The sequence below is a fragment of the Crotalus tigris genome, unplaced genomic scaffold, assembly GCF_016545835.1.
Source record: "Crotalus tigris isolate CLP2741 ecotype Arizona unplaced genomic scaffold, ASM1654583v1 scf7180000024437.13266115, whole genome shotgun sequence".
Taxonomy (NCBI): Eukaryota; Metazoa; Chordata; class Lepidosauria; order Squamata; family Viperidae; genus Crotalus; species Crotalus tigris.
Window position 1 is genome coordinate 7,780,897 of NW_024100606.1, and position 24,350 is coordinate 7,805,246.

Sequence of the window (24,350 nt, forward strand, 5' to 3'; positions counted from 1 at the left end):
TATTAGACTTTGAAAAGAGCTCTCCTACCAATTTACTATTCTTTTGCTAACCAGCCTATGGTGACATTAGCACTGATTGTGAAAGTAACCAATTACAATAACCTTCCCCCCTTCTGAAAAGAAGCTGTCAAAATCATTTACTAAGAGTTTAAATGGTGCAAAATCATTATGTGTTAGGCAAGAATAATGCAGAAATAATACTTCTTATTCCAAACCCTCAAAAATGGACATTTTATAGCCTTCCATAGAACTTAAACATTTTTCCAGATGATGAAGAGAATAGACTGTATGCATTCTTCTACTGAAAATTATTTCCTTTATAGACATTTAAATGGAGCATGCTCTGACCTATGTTACACACATTTAATTAACATATTTAATCAGAATCAATGAGACCTGCCATTTTGTAAATCACCCTAATTCATTCAAGTGACATCTGACATCCAGCCCTTGCTATTTGAAAGCAGTAAAACTTTTGTGAGCAGATTCAGATCTGTGGGCATAGCGATAGCATTAATCATATTTTTACTAAGGATGGAAAACAGAACTTGAATGTTTCTCCATGTTTCTTATAAGCTCTTTTATTTTCCTCCTAAGTAATTTACAATCAACAGTCTTATGGATTAAAATAATGACATCAGCTGTGTTAAGTAGAAGGGAGGAATTCATCAAGCAAACCAGCCCATGCCAGTTTGAGGAGATATGAGGATATGTTTGAAAATGAGATGGCAGGAAAAGTTGGGTAAATAAAATGCAGGTCAAACACAAATCAGCATCAATATCATTTATAGAAGAAGACATTATTTTCTAATGAAAAATGAAGGGAAAACATCACCTGCACTAGATTATAGATGCATTCCACACAATTCTTCTTAACATCAGGATCAGGACTTCCTAGCAGTCGGATAAGAGGCTCTAGTCCACCTTGCTCAAATATTTGTACTTTACTATTATAATCAACTGACATATGTACGAGACAAAGGCTAGCGAACTCATGGATGACAACCTCTTCTACAAAATATTTAAAAATGACTGTGATCAAACATTATCCAGTAAAAAATATGCACATTTTATAAGCAAAGTGTTGATATATACTCAATTAAAACCAAACTGTAATTATTTTCAAGATTTTAAAAATAAATGGGAACATATATTTATTTAAAATTATCCAAAAGATTACAGTCCTACAAAAATATGTTGCCAAATGGGAACAGAAAGATTTTGTTTTCATTTTTGTATTTTTATGCTCATTGTTTTTATAAAGTCTTATACCATGTATGTGATGCTGATTTTATATTTTAGGTAAGCTGCTAACAGTCTTTCAACTGCAGTGATAGAAATTGAGAAACAAACTAAAAAATAATTTAAAAAGTAAAGCCATGACCATGAATATGTGGAAATGGCTTGGGAGACAGGAGGAAAGTCAACTGTCATGCAAAAGGCATCTCAGTCCACAGAAGGAAAAGAGACATGGGAATCATCTCAAAAAAGATCATCCCTAATTTTCTGGAAATTAAAAGTAAAGAAGGGGAGAAGTACTTTCCGATTTGCAAAGTTTTGTTATTGCAATCTTAAAATAAATGTAATGCTAGTACTCAGTAGACAACTTATTGGGTCATTGTTTCAGAGATATTTATTTAAACAGAGAAATAGAATGGCCAAGGGCAAAAAAACAATGGGAGTGGATGCAACCATGACACAGGATTGATCTACTTGATTTACTTGATCTACTTGTTCTCCAGAAGCGAGGAGGGTGGGCAGTCTACCCAGCTTTCAGAGGGCTAAGATAGAACTGGTCTACTGAAAATCTGGGCGGTGGCACAACAGTGTGGTAACACAGAAGTGACCACAGATTTGCTCCATTTCAATCCCACAGGAGTCATGGATCCCAATTTTGGATACATTCTGTAAATTAGCCCATTTGAGGTATCTTGTTTCAAAAATCATTGCTGTATGATGCACTGTTTTGCCCAGTTAAAGGTTACAGACACAAGAATTTTAGTTGTATATACAGTAGATGGTTGGTGCTTCTTGACATGGTGCTTCTTGAAACACCATGTGATTAAAACCCCACCTTTTTAATCTGTGCTTTGGCATATAAGAGGGGCATCAATCATACAGCTGCAGCTGCTACTTTGACTTTTTTTTACTTCCCCAGCAAATAAGAGAAGCAAGGATTTACCAAAAAGATGCTGCAAGTTACCTTCTGGTGCCAGACGAGCTATAAATGCACTTGTGACATCAAGCTGCCGTAGTGATTTCTTCACATCATCTATAATGAATGACATAAAGCAATATATTCTGTTAATTGAAAGGATAAAATATGCTGTCATGACTAATAATGCAGATATAATACTATTGTTTAATCCTATAAAGGAGATGTGGTATTAAAGGATTGGCCTGGAAGAACACAGAAATAGACTATGTTTCACTTACAGTGGACAGGGAAAAATATATTTCATGAAATCAATAAAACTAAACAGCAAACAATTTCCAAAATGGAATTATGTATCTTTTGTTTGCCAAGCATCAGACATACAATAATATTCCATCAGGATAATTACTGATTTTGGCAAAATTACTAATGCCCAGCAGTTTTTGAATGGCTTACGGATTTATTTAAAAATAATGTAGTTTTTCTTCAGCAGATATCGTCCTATTTATGACAGCACTCTTAATCTTACAGTGCTTTGGTTTCAGTAATAATTTCACAAGATATGAAATACTTGTTAAGAATTCAATATACTATATTGAAAATCCATATTTTTCATCAAATCATAATGCCAATATAACACTTTTTTGTAAGTTTTCACTATGTGTACACTTCCTTCTGTTCTCCTGGCTCTGCTACATATTTGTATATGGATATAAATATACCTCATGTAAAATCCAATGCTGGTAAATCTCAACTTGGGAGTCTTATTCTGCTAACTGAAGATCTATTTCTGATAAGCAAACACCTTTGTCTGATTACAATTTAGTGCCACTTATGTCCTGGCAGCTTGATTATTTTGCCAGCCTGTCAAATACTTCTGCTAGCTTTTTACAACATTAATAAATACGAGGAAATATGCAACTTATTACTTTCAATTTTAATTAAATTAAAGCTTGCACCAAATAAAGTTCAGTTTTCACCCTGCTTTCACCTTCTTTCTCAACTTGGTTATGCCCACTTCTTGGAGTGAAGCTTCTAATAGGGCTCTTAAAAGCCAGTGTTGCTTAGGCTAAAGAAATTGCATACTCAACTTACTTAACAGTAAACTCCTCAGGTCTTGTACATTTTTGTTTCTCTTCATAGACCTTTTTTACATTTTTTTCTGTTTCAGAACCAAGGTTATTATAATAGAACAGTTCAAACCCAATGGTGCTTTTTCAAGAGGCAACTGGACTTTATTTTTTTTTCTTTGAAAATGTTTCACTTCTCATCTAAGAAGCTTCTTCAGCTCTGACTAGAGGGTGGGAAATGAAAGGATTTATATTCCTTGCAGACAGCTGGTCACTTGCATTCTTTTAGAGAGTCGTTGAGACCAATTGGAGGTTTATCTGTGTACTCACAATCACCTGGGTAGTGCAAATGGCTGTGGAACCTTCTTGGAACTGCTGAAAGGACTGTATTTTAGACTGGAGACAGATGATATCATAGCCCTCCCTCTCTACTGAGAGAGGATTGTTCAATTTTGACACAGATGAAAACCCATAGATCTGTACATTGGCAAAACAAAACAACCACTTCATAAATGCATGGCACAACACAGGAGAACACACCCATCAGGACAAGATTCAGCAGTCCATTTGCATTTAAAAGATATAAGACACTCTTTTGAAGATAGTAAAGTTCACATTTTGGACAGAGGACTGCTGGTTGGGAAGAGGTCAAAGAGGACATCTATGTCACAGTCCTTTAAGTAGTTCCAAGAAGGCTCCACACCCATTTGCACTACTCAGGTGACTCTGAGAACACAGATAAACCTCCAAGTGGCCTCAGTGACTCTCTAAAAGAATACAAATGACCATCTGTCTGCAAGGAATATAAATCCTTCCATTTCCCACCATCCAGTCAGAGCTCAAGAAGCTTCTTGGATGAGAAGCGAAACATCTTCGAAGAAAAGCAATGAAGTCCAGTGGCCTCTTGAAAAAGCACCTTTGGGACAACCATGACCTCGATGACTGAGAAACTCCATAGACATTTAGCTAAGAACAGTTCGAAGTTCTTTGTTAAACCCAGTGAACTATTTTTAGTGTTGCTTAGCAGAAACAACATACAACAATTTCATAGTTTACATCAGTTTAATATGTGTTCACAGTTTCACAATGCATAATACTGACCATGTTTCTAAAAGGAACACTTACTATGAGATGCCATGATTCCAACTACCATGGTAGCATTTCTGCGAACAGTGGGATCTTCATGTATAACTAATTTAAATAAAGGTTCTAATGCTCCAAGTTCAAGAAGTGTCAGCTTATTTTCTTCACCTGAAAAGCAATTGTTAATTACATTTAATTTCAAATATTCCTAATAATTATTATAATAACAGTAAGCTTTCAATTTAACAGACCAATGGGGGGGAAGTGTCCATAAAGAGAAAAAAATCTATTAAATCTGAATACATTTTACACAAATCTTTTAGATATTTTATGTAAGTGTAAAGAGACATATGGGATTTTATACATGCACAGAATTACACTAGTATAGATAGGTTTTGTCAATGGCAACTCAGTTTGTCCAGTAAACTCCCTTAAAATGAAGATTTACTATAACAATAGTAGTGACTGAAGAAGAAAAAAATAACAATATCAAAGGATGAACTACCTTGAAACAGAAAAATATTATATGTATCTGTCAAGGTCACATTTTTCTCTGCAGTGATTCAGCAGTAACCTAGCTAAGGCATGCAGATAATAATATGCATGAATAATAATAATTAATAATAAGATGAAGAAACAGTGGCTCACCTAGTTAGTTGCTGCAAGAAGATTACACAGACTGATTACAAACATTAGCATGACAAAATAGCAACAGTGGTGCATTGAAATATCTGCAAGAAATATCATTTGCCTGCAAGCAAAAACTAGTGGGACCACAAAATAGACAAAATAATAAAAAATGAAGAAGCTAAAGTCCTCTGGGATTTTCAAATTCAAACAGAGTATCTGCCACATAACACTCCAGATTTAACAACTGTCAATAAAAAAGAGAAAATCGTCTGGAGAGTGGATGTTCAGTACCTAGACACAGCAGAATAAAAAGATAATAGAGAAAGAACTGGAGAAAATAACAAAATATAAAATGCAAAGATCTGCAAAAATAAGTAGAACAAAAGAAAACAAAGATAATACCAATAATAATAGGTGCCTTGGGTGCAAAGAAAAAATAATAATCACCAGTCAATTGCAAAAGGCACTTTTACAGTACCTGGAACAGCTTACACCATGCAATGTTATGTTTAACACCATCATAAAATAGCATATCCCTCTTTTAGGTCAATAGGTGGACAAAAATGCCAAATCCAGTCTAAACATCTGGCTGGCTGCATGACAAACTATAATACGCTTTACTTGCAATAGCTTATATCTTGCAATGATAGCTTTAACACCATCAAACAACAATAGAGAGGGTCAATTTGGTTTAGCGATTAAGCTGCTAGGATAGAAATAGGAAAACAATGAGTTTTAATCCCACCTTAGGAAAGGAAACTGGCTGGGTGACTTTGAGCCAGTCACTCTCTCTCAGCCCAATGTCCCCACAGGGTTCTTTTTGTGAGGAAATGAGGAAAGAGATATATTCTAATTATATTCATCACTAGAAATGTGTTATTTATAAAAATAATATGGGATATAAACTAACAAACATTGGCCTATCCCAGATCCTTCAGACGGACTCACTAAGTGGATAAAAATGCCAAATTCAGTCTAAACATCTGGCTGACCATGAGATCAATCATAATAATCTGATTCAATTTTCCTTGCTGTTCTTTATCTGGAAGAGATTGCTTATAAGTCAGAAGCTTGCATAATTTATAGTTCTATATTACTCTATGTACCTAACTCTATGTAATGTCTCACATAGTGTTGGCACTTAAATATTAAACAGAAATAGAAATGATTCATATAAAAATTTAGTACTCATTTATATACAAGTGGAACATGGTAAAAGAAGAACAAACCTTTTAATGCAAATTTATACAGAGCTTCACATGCTTTATATAGCACTTCCTCTTCAGGGGAATTGAGCATCAGTACCACTGTTGCAGCTTTTTTGCTTTCAACTGACAAAGGATCAAACTAGAAAACCAACAGTAAGGGTATTAATATAAGTCAGTGTTGTAAAGTTCAGTGCCATAGGTATTTACTGATAAATATAAGGCAACCATTGAACATATCTTTTGAAATTACATATATAATAATATACTTACATATATATTATACTTATAAAAATATCTTAGAGGAAGGATTCAATTGTTTGCAACTTCAATGGCAATTTAATGGCTTACAAGAAGATTCTATTTTCCTTTCCCTTATTCTCCGTGCAAGGAGATTTGGAAATAGAAATCTGAAATGTGTGCTTTCAGAGTGCTATTGAACTTTGGTTGATGATCCCTATGGCCACAGATAACCTACCTCTAAAACGTGGATGAATAGGAGATGAACAATAATTATACTAAAAAAAGATGGATGGAATTCAAATTCCACTAATTCAGCATTTGGTTTAAAAAATTCCAGCAAACTGCCTCTTTCCCTACTCATAGGAAATCTACTGAGCACATATAATAGAGTTTTTGAAATTATAATGATATATACATCAATCAGTAATTCTGAAAAAGAGATGGCAATGAAATGGTCTCTATGACATATTAATTCTAAGATTTTGAGATCAGTGAATTTTTAAAAGAAGCAACATTTGTTGCTGATCTGGCTATAGGCAACAAACCTAGCAAGAAAGCACTTACAGATTTGATCAAACATCAAAAATTCAATTATAAAATATGATGTACATAGACAATTTAGACTGAAATACATTATATTTTACTCAAGTAATTCTCTGCATCCTACATAAAAGGGTCAAAAAAGCTAAAGATAATAGCATTGTACATGATTCAATGAAGAGCCCCTGCTCAGTGTATTAAAAACAGGTTACTAGGAATGCAAAAAGTCTGAAGAAGAAAGGAAGAGAAATAGTACAGAAAAAATGCAATTGTATTACAAAACCCTGCTGTGCGCTTTCATGTAGAATCCATGGACCACATTGATCAGATCAACTCAAAAAGAACATTCCTATCAAGTGGGAAAAAGGATATCAAGCATGACAACTGAGATGACAGAAATTCTCAGAAGTTTTCGTTTGAAAACTCCTATTTGTACCTGTAATAATAGCCTCAAAGGCAACTTAAGAAATAATGGAATCAGATAGATAGGCTGAACAGGCTATACAATGTTCTTTTCTTTTTTTTTAATGATATAAGGTTCAGATATGCTGCATAAGTGAATCATAGTGTCATATAGCTGAAGAGCTATTTAGGCCACCAGGTCCAGGCCCCTGTTCAGTGCAGAAATCCAAATTAAGCAACCCCAACAAATGGCTGTGGAGCTACCACTTAACAATATCTAGGAAAGGAAAGCTCACAATCTCCTTTGGTACATGACTCTTTTGTTGAACTGCTCTTACTGATAGGAAGTACTGCCTTTGTGCATCTATGACCATTATTCTGTACAATGAGACAACAGAAAATAGAATCTGACCTAATTCTGTGTTAAATACGGTACCTTCAGTTGTCTTATCTCAGCGCAAAACCTCCCTAATTTTCTTGCTATGTCCTTGTTAGAATTAGCTTCAGTCCCTCAATTATTGTCAGTGCCTTTCTCTAGACCTGTTTCAGTTTGTATGCAGTGTGCCCAGAATTGAATATAAAACTCAAGGATCTGATGGATACAGAATATAGTAGACCTATTATATCTCACAATCCAGAGACTAGATTTATTTTGATTTTAGCCTGGAATTGCATTTATCTTGATCCCAACTAATGTACACCTTGTGTTCATCTCACAGCCAGTGGATTTTGATTTGGGTCTTGAAGTACTTTGCAATAGTCAAATCATTTCTCACTAGATATGTATAGGAATGAAGACAAAAGAAATATAGAGGTCAAAATAAACAAATATATTAGGGATATAGAAATTATGAGAATACTGCAAAATTGGATTTAAAAAAATATAGAATATAGCTTATAGAAAATAGATAATTAAAATAAATTACAGAGTTAGTAGTAAGGTATTAACTTCTAAAATAGCTGAAAGCATTTATAATGTACAATTCCTTTTTCTTTATAAGCTTTCTTCTGTAATGTTTTAGTTTTGCCAAGTACTGAAGGGAGATTAAAAAATAATCAACTGTCCAAGTTTCCAATGCTTTATGTCAATCTAATTATTTGTATACAGAAAAGAACCTGCAACAGCCAATCCTCTTCTCAGTTTATGAAGCTGACAAATATCTACCAGCCCACAATGAAACAGAATTCCATAATAGAATGGGTCATTTTTGCCAACAACAAGCAGCATGGTGGCCTAGTGATGAAGACTCGCCTCTGACTCGGAAGGTTGAGAGTTAAATCCTAGCTAGTGGCAGATGTTTCTCTTTTAGGATCCAAAGAAAAAATATCTGCTGCTAACTCCACATGGGATCAGGATGGCCTTCTGGCCAGTAAAAACTCAGTCCCACCCAAATTAAAGGACTATAGAATCGTAAAAAGGAAAAAAAAAATCTCATTAACAACCTTTGTCAGAACCAAAATGAAAGTATTTTCTGGCCTAGAGATCAGACACACTGTTTTATACTAGTTCAATTCCTTCCTCAACAGCTGGTTCCACTCTGTGGTAACCGGGGAGGAGGAATTGACCCAATGATGCTCCTCTGTGGGATGCCACAAACATTAGTATTTTAATCTATGTGAAGCTGATGGGGAAGATCATCCAGCAGTTCAGGGTAGTATCAATATACTGATAATACCCAACTGTACCCAATCCTGGGCCTCATTGGACATGGTTCCAAAATCTTGTCTCACTATCTGAAGGCTATAAATGTCTGGGGTGCTGAAGCCTGGAAATGTAGATTTTCGATAATCAGGTCAGCCCTCTGGAAAGTGCTCCTGCTGGAGATTTTAACGTTATTAGCTTTCCAATATACTAGATCTGTCTGCATGACACACTAGACCATATTATGATTGGATTAATGCACCAATTAAATCCAGATCATGGACAGAGTTTTACATAAGCTGAAACTATAACTTGAAGGATGGAATTTATATCACAATGGCATAGCATATATTTTATTGTTTTTACAAAACCTTCTGATTCAACAGATAATAGATTCAAATGCATCAGTATATTGATACAATGCAAAATTTAAAAACAAGTTTTACATAGTAAGTATTTAAAAAGCTGGATGATACTTAGAAATAATATAAATAAAATAGAACATTTCAATGTCTTTCGAAGTTACAGATATTCTTCTTCTTCTGAGTATCCCATTTGAGTAATCAATTAATATAATGTATGCAATTGAGCAGTAGCATAAGAGATACAGGATAAAATGTATTTATTAATATATATACTGTAATCATTCATATTACAAGCATTTGATTTCCAAGATAGCTTAGCACAACTACATGTTTGAAATAACTGAATATTTAAATACAGTTGAGAGGTGGAAAGGAATATAAATTATATGAATAATAAACAGGACAGTATTGTGAAGCTCATAGTAGGATTTCACGGGTGGGGGTTTAACAGTGAAAAAGAGCAATGTACTATCAGGTGATTTGTCACTGAAATTTAAGACTATACTGATTGAATATAAAGACTTTAAAGTTATGTGTACCTCAGCATGATATGTGAACTAGCCAGTTTGGGTTTATTCAACAAATCATGTTTAACATAATAAAGGCTTAGGACAAGATATAAACTGTTGTACTGTTTACTGATGTAAACAAACAGTCTTACTGCTATCAATTAAATCCTAGTCCCCATATTTTCTTCGTTAATAGGTTTTTGATGAAGCATTAATAGGAAAACAAAGGAAATCTAAAAAGGGAAGACAATATCTGAAATTCTTGAATAGGGAAATTCTTAAGTAGGGAAATATTAAAAGCCCCAGATATATTTTGAGTAGAACTCTGTCTCGACTTAAGAATTAAGGAGAAAAACTAGGAAAGTCCTTTTATTGCAAGACACAATACTAGATACTTACAGACAAGGTGAGGAAATTCCTAATAAATATCTGCAGATAAAGTGAGGGGCTGCCACAAAGAAGAAGGAGTCAAGCTATTTTCCAAGGCGCCTGAAGGCAGGACAAGAAGCAACGGATGGAAATTAATCGAAGAGAGAAGCAACCTAGAACTAAGGAGAAACTTCCTGACAGAACAATTAACCAGTGGAACAACCTGTCTCCAGAAGCGGTGAATGCTCCAACACTGGAAGTTTTAAAGAAGAGACTGGACAGCCATTTGTCTGAAATGATATAGGGTTTCCTGCCTGAGCAGGGGGTTGGACTAGATGACCTCCAAGGTCTCTTCCAACTTTATTATTATTATTACTTATTATTATTAATCTTGCTTATTTATAATATTAGAAGGGAGATCTATAAAGAAATAGTATCAATAAAAGAGAATGTTTGTAGCTCCAGTACGAAATGAAGGTCCTTGGTGCTCTCTGAGCCTGCTTATTTTCTTGCAGACTTTTAATTACCCAAGCTAAGTAACATCATCTGTGCACTGATGATGTTACCTAGTTTGTGTAATGAAACGTCTGCAGGAAAACAAGCAGGCACAGAAAGCACCAAGAACTCCTCAAAGAAACAGTATCTTCTACTGTTAATCCTAGCAATTTAGCAAAGCTATCAACACAACATCCTTACAAAACTTACACAGGTAACAAATCTGTTGAGATCCTCTTCTAGAACATATCAAATTTATAGTGAATTTTTTTTTACAGATTAAAAAAAACATACCTCCAATAAATTAGCAGCTGGACAATGGATGGTAAAAGTATAGATTATGATAACAGAAAAAGAAGTCTTTTGTGGACAGTTATTTCTTTTAAAAGACAAAACAATATGGAAGACTAACCTTCCACAACTTGGTGCCCTGCCTTACAGATAGAATCCAATAATCTTCATGAAATCAATGTGATTTTTTCCCTTGCTTTTTAAACACAAAGACCATGAAGAAGGAATATGATTAAGTTTATATGATATTTTTAGAAACCAAAGGGAAGTAAGTAGGAGTAAAAGACTGAAGAAGAGCAAAACTGGAGATTGTAATTGTGAAACATTGTTATGTTTATATTGCTTTATAAACTTACCACATCCTTTGGAGGAGGCTCAACTTCCTTTTTTACCTTTTTACCCATTCTAAAAACAAACAGAACAGCAGGAATAGTCAGTGAATAGTACATTTTATATTTTTAATCTAATTTACATCATATATAAAAACATTGGTATAAAGAGATGAAAAATTCCTAAAATAACAAAATCTATTCACTCATGTTAGGAAATAGCAGTGGGTATTTTACACACATTTTTTAAAAAACCAAAGTGTACCTTTTCTAACTCCACTAACTAAACACTAGAATATCTGTGTCTCTTTAGTTGAGTCAATTCCTGGTGAATACAAAGTATTATGGAAATGTTTGTTATTGCTCTCTTCCAGGATGTTAAAAAAAACACCACTTCCCAATCTAATCTACAGTCCAGCAATTTTCTAGTGATCTCAATTTCAAATAATAATCAGGTCCAATCCTATTTAGCTTTAAAGAGAAGCCAGAGATACTATTTCCTCTGACTATGTCTAAACAGGTTGTGTGTGTGTATGTATTTGCTTATTATATTTTTCTAATGTTACTTTCATTATTAAATTTATTTCAGTAAATATGTTCATGTTTAATTTCAGGCCTATGTGAACTCACTGAAACCTACTTGCCATTTTAGCATCAACATAGTTCATTAATATTAATATTTGGAAATCACAGCCTAAGGCAAAGCTAAAAAGGCAAACATCCTGAAAATTATGACACACAAAATTCTGCAAATCATTTAACATGGCCCTCTGAGTTTTGTTTCTTACAATTACAAAGAAGTTTGGTATGCTGCTTCAGGTCATCTGTGCTGGTCATTGACCAAAATAAAGATAGATTGACTGACTTTTCATGGTGTTTTGACATAGCGTTGATTAAAATAACAACAACAAGCGGCAGAGATGGAGCAGGCCGACCACCGGCTGGGCCACCAGATGGCCCAGCCCAAGGGAGGTAAGGCACCCTCTGGAAAAGGGGGAAAAATGGCGGACAGTCTTGCTTGGCGACCCCCGTGAAATGGTCGATCGAGCCCAAATGGGGTCGCGACCCATAGGTTGAGAACCGCTGATCTAGAGGATGCTAGTTCTGTCAGTTTTTTCAGATAGGCAGGAAATAGTGAAAGAAGTTCTTTATCAAGAAGTGCTTTGAAGATAATAACCATAATGTTGAATTGCATTCAGAAGCCTACAGGCAACCACTGTAATTCATGAAGTAGCAGTGTTGCATGAACATACCAAGGTATAAACATAATTACTTCTGCTGCTACTTTCTGAAGTCTTCAAAGACAATTCCATGTAGAATATATTGTGACAATCCAGAGGTATATGTGACAATCCAGAGGTATATTGGGAGTATGACCTCCCAATCCAGCAATGGGTGAAACTGGTGTACAAGATTTGTGTGAAAGCTGTTTAGGCCATGATTTTCACTTATTCTTCAAGCAATAGTTGTCAGCCTATAAGTACACCAGATTGTTCAGTAGATCTGTTTAGAGAAGCTTCAAAATTCATAGTCACTCAGGATTGATACTGTTTAGTTAGAGATGAATATCTTAACATGCTAATGGATGACCCAGTAGCCTCATTAAACAGATATTAAACAGTAGGAGGAAATAAGAAATATTCCATTCTAATTTCTTTCCTCCGATGGATTATCCACAACCGGGATGAATATCTTCTCAATACTGTGCCCAGGCCTAAAAACCAGACAATTCAATTAACTGGTTTTCCCACCAAGTTGTCTAAAACAGTCTGAGCCTTTTATCCACAACCTTCTCCAAAAAACAGAAGGTTGGAATTGGATTGGAAATTGTCCAAATCATTTGATCCAGGAATGACTTCTTGAGAAGGATTCAAACCACAGCCTCTTTAAGCAGAAATGAAATCACTCCTCTCTCAAGGATGAATACACCATCACCTGAATCCCATCACACATCACCTCTTGACCAACCACCAAAGGATTTTATATTTCCATTCATAACTCCAATAATCCTCTCCACTTTCTAAGACCAACTGACTCAAACTCTCTCCAGAGTTCCATGGGAAAGCCATAACTTAGCTAATTCAACAGGAAGTGTACAGCTACAGTCCCAGCTTTGAGTGAATGCAAGAGGTTTTATTCAATAGATACTTCAAAATATCCTCACAATAATCCTTCAAATGATCTTCTGGCCCAAATGTCCATAGGAGATATGGCTTATCTTAATTCAGGAGTGGGCAATTAATTTTTCCAAGGAGCCACATAAGAAATTAGGACTGTTGAGGGCTGCCACACTGACTCCACTGTCACCCTCTCTGTCCAATGGCAGCAGGCCAAACAGGGACAGTTAAAGGGTCAGATGTGGCTGGTAGACTGTAAAATGCAATTTGTCCATTAAATAACAGTGGAAACAATACCTCCAGGTTTGGTGGTGATTGAATTCTTTTGTTTGTTTTTTATTTTGCAGCTCTTATTACCATGCTGTAATTCTTAATAAAGGCCTTGCCTATCTTTGATTAGATTTGCTTTTCATCTTCCTTCAACATCATTCCAAGCATTTCTTTTGCTGGCCCCCAATGCCTCATACCCAAATGAAAAATAAATAAATACTCTTGTCATCTCCAGTCCAAGAGAACCAACCACTCTCCTTTAAAACCATTAAACATACATCTTGCGGGCCCAACTTCATCTGGTACAATACACATAAATTATAGAAAGCACTGACAGTAGTGGGAGTAGGCAGCTGAAAGTTCACTTCTAATGATACAACATGAAGAAAGCAAGATGGCCACTGTCCAAGCTGATGAACTCTGCAGTAGCTAGGATCCAACTTGACCATTGATGTTGATCCTGTTCCCATTGCTGTTTCCTCATAGTACCCATTTGCTCCAGCATGCTGGCATATTGAAGCTTATCATTCCTGATCAATGCCATGAGAGCCATGAGAAGAAACTGATGCCAACTATAGAGCAGTATTTGCTGCCATTACCACTCTTCTGCAATACCAAGCAGCTGATTGGTAACGCCAGACAAGCACATGCCAACTCTTAAAAAGTTGATGATTGTTTTTCCTGCCACTGAACTTAAAAACTCAACTGCCTTTCTGAACTGAACTCTGTCACCTTCTTCAAATCTGATAGAGTTTTCCACAAGACAGTTCTAAACCAATCATTCCAAAAGCACCAATCATTATGGCATCTACTGCTGCTGCTGAAAGGAATGTCTAAAAGGCCCTGGGGACACAGGGAACAAACTGGACTTTTGCAAAAGGGATGCCTCAGCCTAGAGGATGGGAGAAGCATGAGAAAGTGACTCTGAGTAACTCTAACTTAATTATAGTACCGGTAGGTATAAATTGATCTAGCTTTAGCAAACTTCCAATGTTCTGTCCTTTACTCTACTAGCCATAAAGATGTTTTCAGAAAGGAAACTAGTTCTTGTTTCCTGAATTTGCCTGCCTCTAAGGCAGCGGTTCTCAACCTATGGGTCGCGACCCTTTTGGGGGTCGCACGAGCCTTTCACAGGAGTTGCCTAAGACCATCAGAAAACACATATTTCCGATGGTCTTAGGCAGGGCTTGTAAACCGCCTTCTCTCCCTCCCCCCCCCTCCGCTCCACCTCACTTGTTTGTGGAAAATATGCTGCTTGGTGGCAGGCTGCACGAACTCTACCAAATGTGCCCTGCAGGGGACGCATGAAGAGCGCAGGTGCAGAGCAAGGCCCCGCCCTCCCCAGAGAATCATTGTGCAGCAACCGGATTGACTTCTTCTTCTGCATGCAGGTCAGCGAAGGGGAGGCCGCTGCAGCACCCAACTCCTGGTGACCCCCGAACTTGCGCCAGCTGACGCAAGAGGGAGGGAAGGAGGAAGGGACTTTCTCCTCTCCTAAGCTTCAAAGCACGATCGGTTTCCCAAGGGCGCCACAATCCTCACGAAAGCGGGGGGGAGAAGCAAAGGGGGCGAGAAAGCTCGCGGCGGGCTCGAAGGAGCACCTGTCAGCGTTGGTGACGAGAAATTCCCCACAAACCCAGGGAAGGGGTGGAGAAAAGGAGCCCCCTTTGGGAGGAAATTGCCACCTTCTTCTCCTTGGCTTTGCGCTCTTCTGTTTCTTGGCAGCCGGGCTGGCAAGCCTCTCCTGGCTGGAACTTCCTTTCCTTCCCTCCTCTTGGTCTCTTCCTCCTTCCCTCCCTCTCCCATTGTCCCTCCCTTCCTTCCTTCCTTCCTTTGCTTCGCCTCCCTCTTTGTCCCTCCTTCCCTCCCTCTCCCCCTTGTCCCTTCCGTCTTTCCTTCCTTCCCTCTTGTCCAGGATTGGGGCGAGCCTCTACAACTGATCCGTGCTTCTGCAGCTGTAGCTGGTCTCCTTGGCTCCTGCCCAGCAAACTTGCTCCCTAGAAAACATGCGCTTGCTAATTTAGCAGAAGCGTGAATCAGCTGTAGTCCGGCGCTGATCCTGGAGCTTCTGCTAACTTAGCAAGCTGTATGCCTTTTGGCAAACCTGAGCAAGTGAGCTGGGCAAGCTCTCTTCTGTCTCTGCCTGTGCACAGGCAGGTTTGCCGGCAATAAAGCCCCCAGCCACGCTGGCAACCTATCCCCCTCCCCTTGTCCCTTCCTGGGCACGGAGGCGGGGAGGAAGGAAGGGACGAAGAGGGAGGGAAGTAAGGAACAATGAGAGGGAAGGAAGGGAGGAACAATGGAAGGGAGGGAAGGGAGGAAGGGACAAAGAAGGAAGGAAGGGAGGGAGGGAGGGAGGGAGGGAGGGACAAGGGGAGAGAGGGAAGAAAAGAGGAAGAGACTAAGAGGGAGAGGAAGGAAAGGAAGGAAGAAAGAAGGAAGGGACAATGGGAGAGAGGGAGGGAAGAAGACACTAAGGGAGGGGAAGGAAAGGAAAGGAAGGAAGGGACAATGGGAGAGAGGGAGGGAAGGAGGAAGAGACTAAGCAGGAGGTGAAGGAAAGGAAGGAAGGTAGGAAGGAAGGGACTGGGAGAGAGGGAGGGAAGGAGGAAGAGACTAAGGGAGGGGAAGGAAAGGAAGAAAGGAAGGGACAATGGGAGAGGGTGGGAAGGAGGAAGAGACTAAGAAGGAGGTGAAGGAAAGGAAGGAAAGAAGGAAGGAAGGGACAATGGGAGAGAGGGAGGGAAGGAGGAAGAGACTAAGAAGGAGGTGAAGGAAAGGAAGGAAAGAAGGAAGGGACAATGGGAGAGGGAGGGAAGGAGGAAGAGACTAAGAGGGAGGTGAAGGAAAGGAAGAAAAGAAGGGAGGAAGGGACAAGGGGAGAGAAGGGAGGGAAGGAAGGCAGGCACTCACCCCAGTCCCATCCCAGAGACCCACAGATTCCCCCCCACAGGCACTCTGCAACCTGAGTGATCAGCTGGCCATGCCCCCTGGCCATTGATCACGTGACCCTGGGACACTGTGAACATCATAAATATGAATCAGTTGTCAAGCATCCGAATGTAAATCACATAATCCTGGGGATGCTGCAACAATCATAAGTGTGAAAAATGATCATAATTTGCTTTTTCAGTGCTGTTGTAACTTCAAACAATCACTAAGCGAATTGTGGTAAGTGGAGGACTACCTATACTTTCCCATTTTTTCCTTTTGGTCAAGTTTTTGATACCTCCCCTGGCCAGCTGGATGGGGGGGTTGGGGGTCACCACAACATGAGGAACTGTATTAAAGGGTCGCGGCATTAGGAAGGTTGAGAACCACTGCTCTAAGGGCTTGGCTACCAAGGTTCTCAAAAACTGCCAACAGATCTAACAATACCAGAAAACCAGTGGTTGGATTCAGCCAGTTTGCACCAGTTCGGCTAGTTTTTTGTTGCCCAGAATGGACTTCTGGAAGCGGCATCCACACAGAGAACCGGTTGTTCACATGTTTGAATCCCACCACTGCAAAAACCCTCTGTCAGCATCAATACTATCCATCAAGTCTATATAACATTCAGAACCAACTGCCCTCTGGCGCCTGTCCTAAATTCCCAATTTGTTTGGTAGTACTACAAACAGAAAAAAAATGAATGAATGCCAAAATTTAAATCTTATTTTTGAAGCTAGATTTACTATATCAGAGCTGAAGAAATTCATGTGACCACTAGATGGAAATAAAGAAATTCAAAAACTTGTAACTTTTTGTTGCCATTTAATGTGTTGATATATGTATTAATTAATTCAATAAAACTACCAAGAAAAAAGTACCACTCTTCACCTATTAGAGCCATCCCTCAATGTAGCCCAGTGTTTCCCAGCCTTTTTGGACCACAAGCTGGCAGCAAAACAATACAGAAAATTCTTTTTTTTTTAATTGAAAATTTTTAAAAACTTTTACAAAGACAGAAAAAAAAACAATAACAACAACAACAAAAAAAACAAAACAATACAACCCTCCCCCAACCCCTCCCAAACCACCCCCTCCCTCCCCCCCCCGGAGCTTCCCAGAGCAGAATATAGGCTTAATTAAAAGAAATTAACAAAATTATAAGATAATTAAGAATAAAATATATATAAAAAAAGAATTATAAACCTTAAAAAGAAAAAGTATTTAAAAAAGAAAAGCAAAGAAAAGAAAAAGAAAAAGTAAAGTTTTTATACAAGTTATAAAAAAGCTAAATGATATTTTTTCATATCCAATTTAAATTGTATAACATTTATCCATTTTTCCCATACAGCAAAAAATTTCTCTTGCGTTTGCTCTTTTAAGAAAGCCGAAATCTTTGCCATTTCCGCCAAGTAAGATACTTTTAAAAACCACTCTTGCAAAGTAGGCAAAGATTCCTTCTTCCAGTATTGACCTACTAACAGCCTTGCGGCTGTAATCAAATTCAACATCAATATAACCTCCTTAGCATCACAATCAGTAACAATACCAAGCAAAAACAATTGTGGAGTAAATTTTACCCTCTTTCTAAAAATTCTCTGAATGTTCCACCATATCTTAATCCAAAAAGCTTTTATATTTTTACACGACCACCAAATATGATAATAAGTGGCATCCAGGCAGCCACATCTCCAACATTTAGGCTGTAAGTCAGGATACATGAGAGACATCTTTTGTGGATCAAGGTGCCATCTGTAAAACATTTTGTAAAAATTCTCCCTTAAATTCTGGGCTTGTGTAAACTTAACATTTCTCACCCAGATAGTAAATCCCATCCCTCCAAATGGAGTATCTCTAAATTTGTTAAATTTACCCAATCACTAATTAATGTTAAAACCACAGCATCATAATATAATTTCAAATTCGGTACCTTGAGTCCACCTCTCTCACGGAAGTCCTGCATAATTTTAAACTTTACCCTTGGTTTTTTCCCTGCCCAAATAAATTTATTAATGCCTTTCTGCCATTCATTTAAATTCATTTTAATCACTGCAATTCTTCCCATGAGAGATAACTATAAGTTCTCCCAATTTTTCAAGTCTTTTTGTACCCACAACCTTTCATAGTTATTCTTAAACAATTTTACATTAGAAACAGATAAAATAACCCCCAGATATTTTATCTTATCAACAATTTCAAAACCAGTCAAATTAGCCAAAATCTGTTTATCACAAGTAGTCATATTTTTAGATAATATTTTAGTCTTATTATTATTAATTTTGAAACCCGAAACTAATCCATATTGGTATATCAACTGTAATAACTTCACTACAGAATAAGTAGGTTGAGACAAAGTAACCACCAAGTCATCTGCAAAAGCTCTTAACTTATATTCTTTTTTGTTAATTTCCAATGTTAAAACAAACAGCAACGGTGACAAAGGACATCCCTGTCTAGTACCTTTTTCTATTGTAAAAATCTCTGACAAACCCCCATTAACAGTAAGTTGTGCCGTTTGTTTTTGATATATAACAGTAAGATAACAGTAAGAGCTTGTAATATTTTTTCTCCAAAATTCATCTCCTCAATTGCTCTTAACATAAAATGCCAGTTCAATTGATCAAAAGCTTTTTCAGCATCTAAAAATATCAGCCCTGCAGGGACTTGGTTGTTCTTATCTAAATATTCTAATATATTAATAATTTGTCTAACATTATTTTTCATGTACCTGCCAGTTATAAAACCCGACTGGTCCTTATGTATAAGCTGATGCACAACCGTCATAAGCCTATTAGCTAAAATTTTTGCGAAAATCTTATAATCTACATTTAAAAGAGATATAGGTCTATAATTCCTTGGTAAAGTAAGATCTTGATCCTCTTTTGGAATCAAGGATATGAAAGCACTGCGCCATGACGGAGGAATCTCTGAACCCTGCAATATGTTATTAAAAAGTTCACCTAAAGGTTGAGTCATCTCTTCTACTAAAGTTTTATAATAAATAGGTGTCAAACCATCCGTACCTGGCGCTTTACCTAATTTTAATTGCTTAATAACTGTCACAATTTCCTCATTAGTAATTGGACCATTAATTTCTTGCTTCTGATCTTCTGTCAATTTAGGAAAGTTAGCCTCCCTTTGTGGGACTAATTGCACAAATGTCCATGGGCATCTATCCATGGGCATCTCCCACAAGGGCCTGAGATAACTGTTTCAGACACAGGATACATTCAAACTCAATGGAGGAAATACCATAAAGGCAATCAACACCTGGGCAATCCCAGTCATTAGGTACACAGCTGGAATAGTGGACTGGACTCAAGCAGAACTAAAAGCAATGGATAGGCAGACCAGAAAACTAATGACAATGAATCATGCCCTTCATCCACGCAGTGACATTGATAGACTTTATCTACCAAGGCAAATAGGTGGGCGTGGAATGCTACAAGTACATCAGATGGTTGAAGAAGAAAAAATGGCTTTGGAAGAATATCTGGCCAGATTTTGTTTTTATAGCACAGGACTATTCCGTACTGCCATTTATTTGGGAACTTATAGTAATTGTCAACAAGTTATTATATGGAATTCAGCAAAGAAATGTAAATCCATCAAAAGCAACCTTACTAAGGTAAATGACACTTATCAAAGCAATCAATGGACAAACATCAGTACCTACATGGCTTGCCTTGACATGGAATCCATAATAACATTTGCTAATGAGTCTCACCAGGGTTATTATGAGTTACCCGATATGTGGCTACTATGTGGCCGTAGAGCCTATCGCCAGGTGCCTAAGGATTGGAAAGGCACCTGTACACTGGGCCTTTTGACTCCTGCTGTATATGCCTTGCCTCATCTCCCTGATGGACGCCTGCAGAACAAACGTGATACTGGTTCCTCAGATCCACCCCTAACATTGGGTGGTAGTTTAGAGACTCAAATCAGCAGAGGGATTCTACCCAATCTAGGAGTTGCCATGAACTATAGAGACCTTCATTTGCTTAACAATTGGACTGTTCATATGTTTAATGAAACAATTAACAGCATTAAAATGATTAATCAAGAAATGGGGGAAATAAGGGAAGTAGTTTTGCAAAATCGGTATGCTTTAGATATTATTTTAGCAGCAAAAGGCGGTGTATGTGCCTTCATTCATTCTCATTGTTGTATGTATATACATGATTTTCAACCTAATATTTCTGCTACAGCAAAGAAAATGGAATCTATGCTCCAGAATAATCCCTTACACAGTGATGGATCAGGCACCGTGGATATTTGGGGTGCCCTTTGGTCCTGGCTACCGGATGGATCCTGGCTACGATCTTTGATTTCTATTATAGTAACCATTTTGATATTATTTGTATTGCTATGTTGTTGCATTCAATGTATTCCCTCCCTCCTGCAAATGTGCAAAAATGTTACACCCTCCACTAGGAAGGACGCCTTAATCAGTGAATCAAGATCCCTTCTGGAACTGGAAGTGAGTAACATTAAAGAAAAAACAGAAAAGGAGGAGATGTGCGGACTAATTGCACAAATGTCCATGGGCATCTATCCATGGGCATCTCCCACAAGGGCCTGAGATAACTGTTTCAGACACAGGATACATTCATCAGCCTTTTGGACAGACTCTGATAAGAACACCTGCAGTAGCCTTGTATCTGGAGAGTGTCTGTTATTTGATACATTGTAACCACCCCTATAGACGTCTTTTGATTATGCTGTGTGATGTAAAAACCTTAGTAACAATAAAAGAGGGTGCTGGAGTCAGCTCTGGGCTCTCATCCCGAGATACCTGTCTGCGTGTCTCATTTTCCATGGGAGACCACCACATCCCTTAAATATTTCTTAATTGATAGGCCAACCATCTCCCTGGTTTATTGGCATTACAAAATGTATTTTGTTTCATAAACAAAAAATTAGTTGCAGATTGATCAGCCATCAACATGTTAAATTGTGTTCTTAAGAACTTTATAGATTCCTTAACCTTTTCATCTGAAGGATTTAAAATTAAAAACTTTTCTTTTAATTTAATCTCATCTTCCAGTTCCTTACGCTTCTGAGTCTGCTTTTGTCTATGAACATTATTCATTTTTTATCAGAATCCCACGCATAAAAGCTTTACCTGCATCCCATACCATTGATGTTGATGTCCCCTTATACATATTCAAAACAAAATAATCCTTTAAACACTCCTTTAACTTTTGAACATTCTTTTCTTGTCTAAATAAGTTCTCATTCACCCTCCAGGATCTCCTCTCCTCTTTTTCATAAATCAGCTCCATCCAAACTGGACTATGATACGTCAATGACCTAGGAAAAAATTTTACGTTCTTTACCCTATTATATAAGTCAGTTGTAATAAAAAAAAATCAATTCTTGAAAGAGATTGATGTCTATCTGAAAAAAAGGTAAAGTCTCTCTCCTCTTGGTTACGTTCACGCCAATAGTCTTTCAATTCCCAGTCCTCTTTCAGATCAAAAAAGGCTTTAGGTAATTTAGCCTGTTTAGAAAGGGTAGAAGAACCTTTTTTGTCCCTTTGTGTATCTAAAACACCATTCCAATCCCCCATTAATATCACAGATCTATAGTCCAGCGAAATTATTTTCTGATGTAACAGTTTATAAAATTGTTCTTGTTGCTGATTTGGTGCATACAGTCCCACTACAAGTATTTTCTTACCATATAAGCCAAGTTCAATCATTACATATCTTCCTTGAGGATCTGATTCTACCAGACAAACTGGTAGATTTTGCTTAACATAAATAACCACTCCCCCTTTTTTCCCAGGGGCAGGAGATACAAAATGAGATCCCAAACGAACATTAGCTAAATATTTTTGATCTTTAAGTAAAATATGAGTTTCCTGCAAACAGATAATATCATTGTTATGTTGCTTTAAATAATGAAAGATTTTCTTTCTTTTCTGAGGGGAGTTAAGGCCGTTAATATTCCAGGTCAGGAACTTTGCCATCTCCCTTAACCAGGAGCCTGGAGAAGACTGCCTGAAGATCTGCCATTGATGAATGTGTTGCAGAACTCTTGGGTCTTGCTCTTCCCACCGGCAATGAAGCACTTTCATAAGAAGATTCTTTGGCTTCTTTCTTCTGTTGTTCCTTTTCCTTGCGTCTGTGTGCTGCACGGGTCATCCTCTGCTCTTTAACCTCTGTTTGACGTTGCCATTCCACTTGTGACTTCCCAGCAGAAATCAGACCTAATCCTTCAGATTGCTGTTCCACCTCTTTGCCGCCCGAAGATTTCTGGATCATAGATAAAGATGAGCCTGCTCCCAGGACCGTATTATAAAACTCTTTGGCTTTAGCAACCGTGTTAAGCCTATAACGCATCCCCGCATGGCTCAAAACAATACCCATCGGAATCTCCCATCTGAATGACATCGATCTTGCTTTAAGTTCATTAGCTAAAAAAGCAAAGTCTTTCCTGTTTCTTAAAATTTTTGATGGAATTTCCTTTAAAATAATGACATCTTGGGCAGCAATCTGAAATCTCTTATTGTAATAAGCTTGTATGATTTCATTACGCAGAGGCCTCTTTGTAAAATAAATCACCACATCTCTTGGCAAATTCTTTTGTTTCGCAATCCAAGAATTAACTCTGTAAACTTTTTCCACTTCTCTGCGTAATTCATCTTTATCCATATTCAAAACAAGAGCTAGATCATTAAGCACCATCTCTGTCAAATCTTGATTCATATCTTCTTTCAAACCCCTGATTCTCAAAGCATGCTCCATTTCCCTGTACTGGGACATAGGAGAGGAAACCACCTTAGAAAGTATAGAGGCCGGTTGCCTCTTTGAAGCCATTTTTCAAAGTATTATTCTCTTCTCTTTCCTCTTAAAAGGAAAAAGGAAAAAGAAAAAAAAGTACTAAAATTCTTAAAGTTTAAAAAAAAAGCCAAGAAAAGTGCCCAAAACACGATCAGAAAATAAAGGAGAAAGTTAAAAACAATAGATGTATTCATTTAAGTCCATATTTTCTTTCCGGAAAAAAAAGTAAAGAACAAAAGAACAAAGTACTTTCAGAACGCCATCTTACTTTCACTCTCCGTGCCGACAAAAAAGAAACAAGGGAAAAGAATCAAAGTCAACTAGAAAAAAATTAAAATAAAATACTAAACTAAAAAAAAAATCCTTTAAACTGCTCTGTCCGCTTTAAAAATTACTCACCAGAACACTTTAAACGCGGAGATGGTAGCGGCGTTTCCTTTTGTCTCCGAAGAGACAAAAACAGCTGGGAGGCGGAGAAAGCAGGAACTCCGAGGGAACGCTCCTTCTGCCCCCTCAAAAGAAAAATCCAGAGGGGGCTAAGAGGTTCTACCTCTATTCTTGCAATCTCTACCCCTTCCCTTCGCCTGGGAAGGGGATTCCGAGCCGCGGGCCAGCTGATGTTCGCTGCGCTCCGCAGATCTGACGCCGTCCCAGGAGGACGGCTACAAAGTAGCCGCCATCAACGTTGCTCCCCAGCGGAAGCTCCCAATACAGAAAATTCTTAACTCCTCACTAACAACTAGCACTGGCTTCCTGTGGGTCTCCGGACGCAATTCAAGGTGTTGGTTATCACCTTTAAAGCCCTTCATGGCATAGGGCCAGGTTACTTACAGGACCGCATTCTGCCACACAGTTCCCAGAGACCGGTGAGGTCCCATAGATTGGGCCTCCTTCAGGTCCCGTCGGCCAGACAATGGCG

At 37.7% G+C, this 24,350-nt stretch overlaps 1 protein-coding gene across 6 annotated transcripts in view; it reads right to left on the reverse strand.

Annotated features, from left to right (window-relative positions):
* The window catches only part of ARMC3 (armadillo repeat containing 3), a 99,505-nt gene that overhangs the window by 58,248 nt on the left and 16,907 nt on the right, over positions 1-24,350 (reverse strand). For 4 of the 6 annotated variants that reach the window (XR_005555184.1, XM_039331444.1, XM_039331442.1 and 1 more), the window contains exons 2-6: positions 11,356-11,404; positions 6,168-6,285; positions 4,351-4,476; positions 2,183-2,272; positions 836-1,011 (exon numbers count right to left, since the gene is read on the reverse strand). Coding sequence is in view for 5 of the 6 variants with exons in the window: in XM_039331444.1 (XP_039187378.1) it covers positions 836-1,011; positions 2,183-2,272; positions 4,351-4,476; positions 6,168-6,285; positions 11,356-11,403 (558 nt within the window). In the remaining variant the exon portion in view is untranslated. Of the gene's footprint in view, positions 1-835; positions 1,012-2,182; positions 2,273-4,350; positions 4,477-6,167; positions 6,286-10,243; positions 10,334-11,355; positions 11,405-24,350 lie in introns of all 6 variants that reach the window. The other 2 variants (XM_039331445.1, XM_039331443.1) reach the window with 2 other exon arrangements.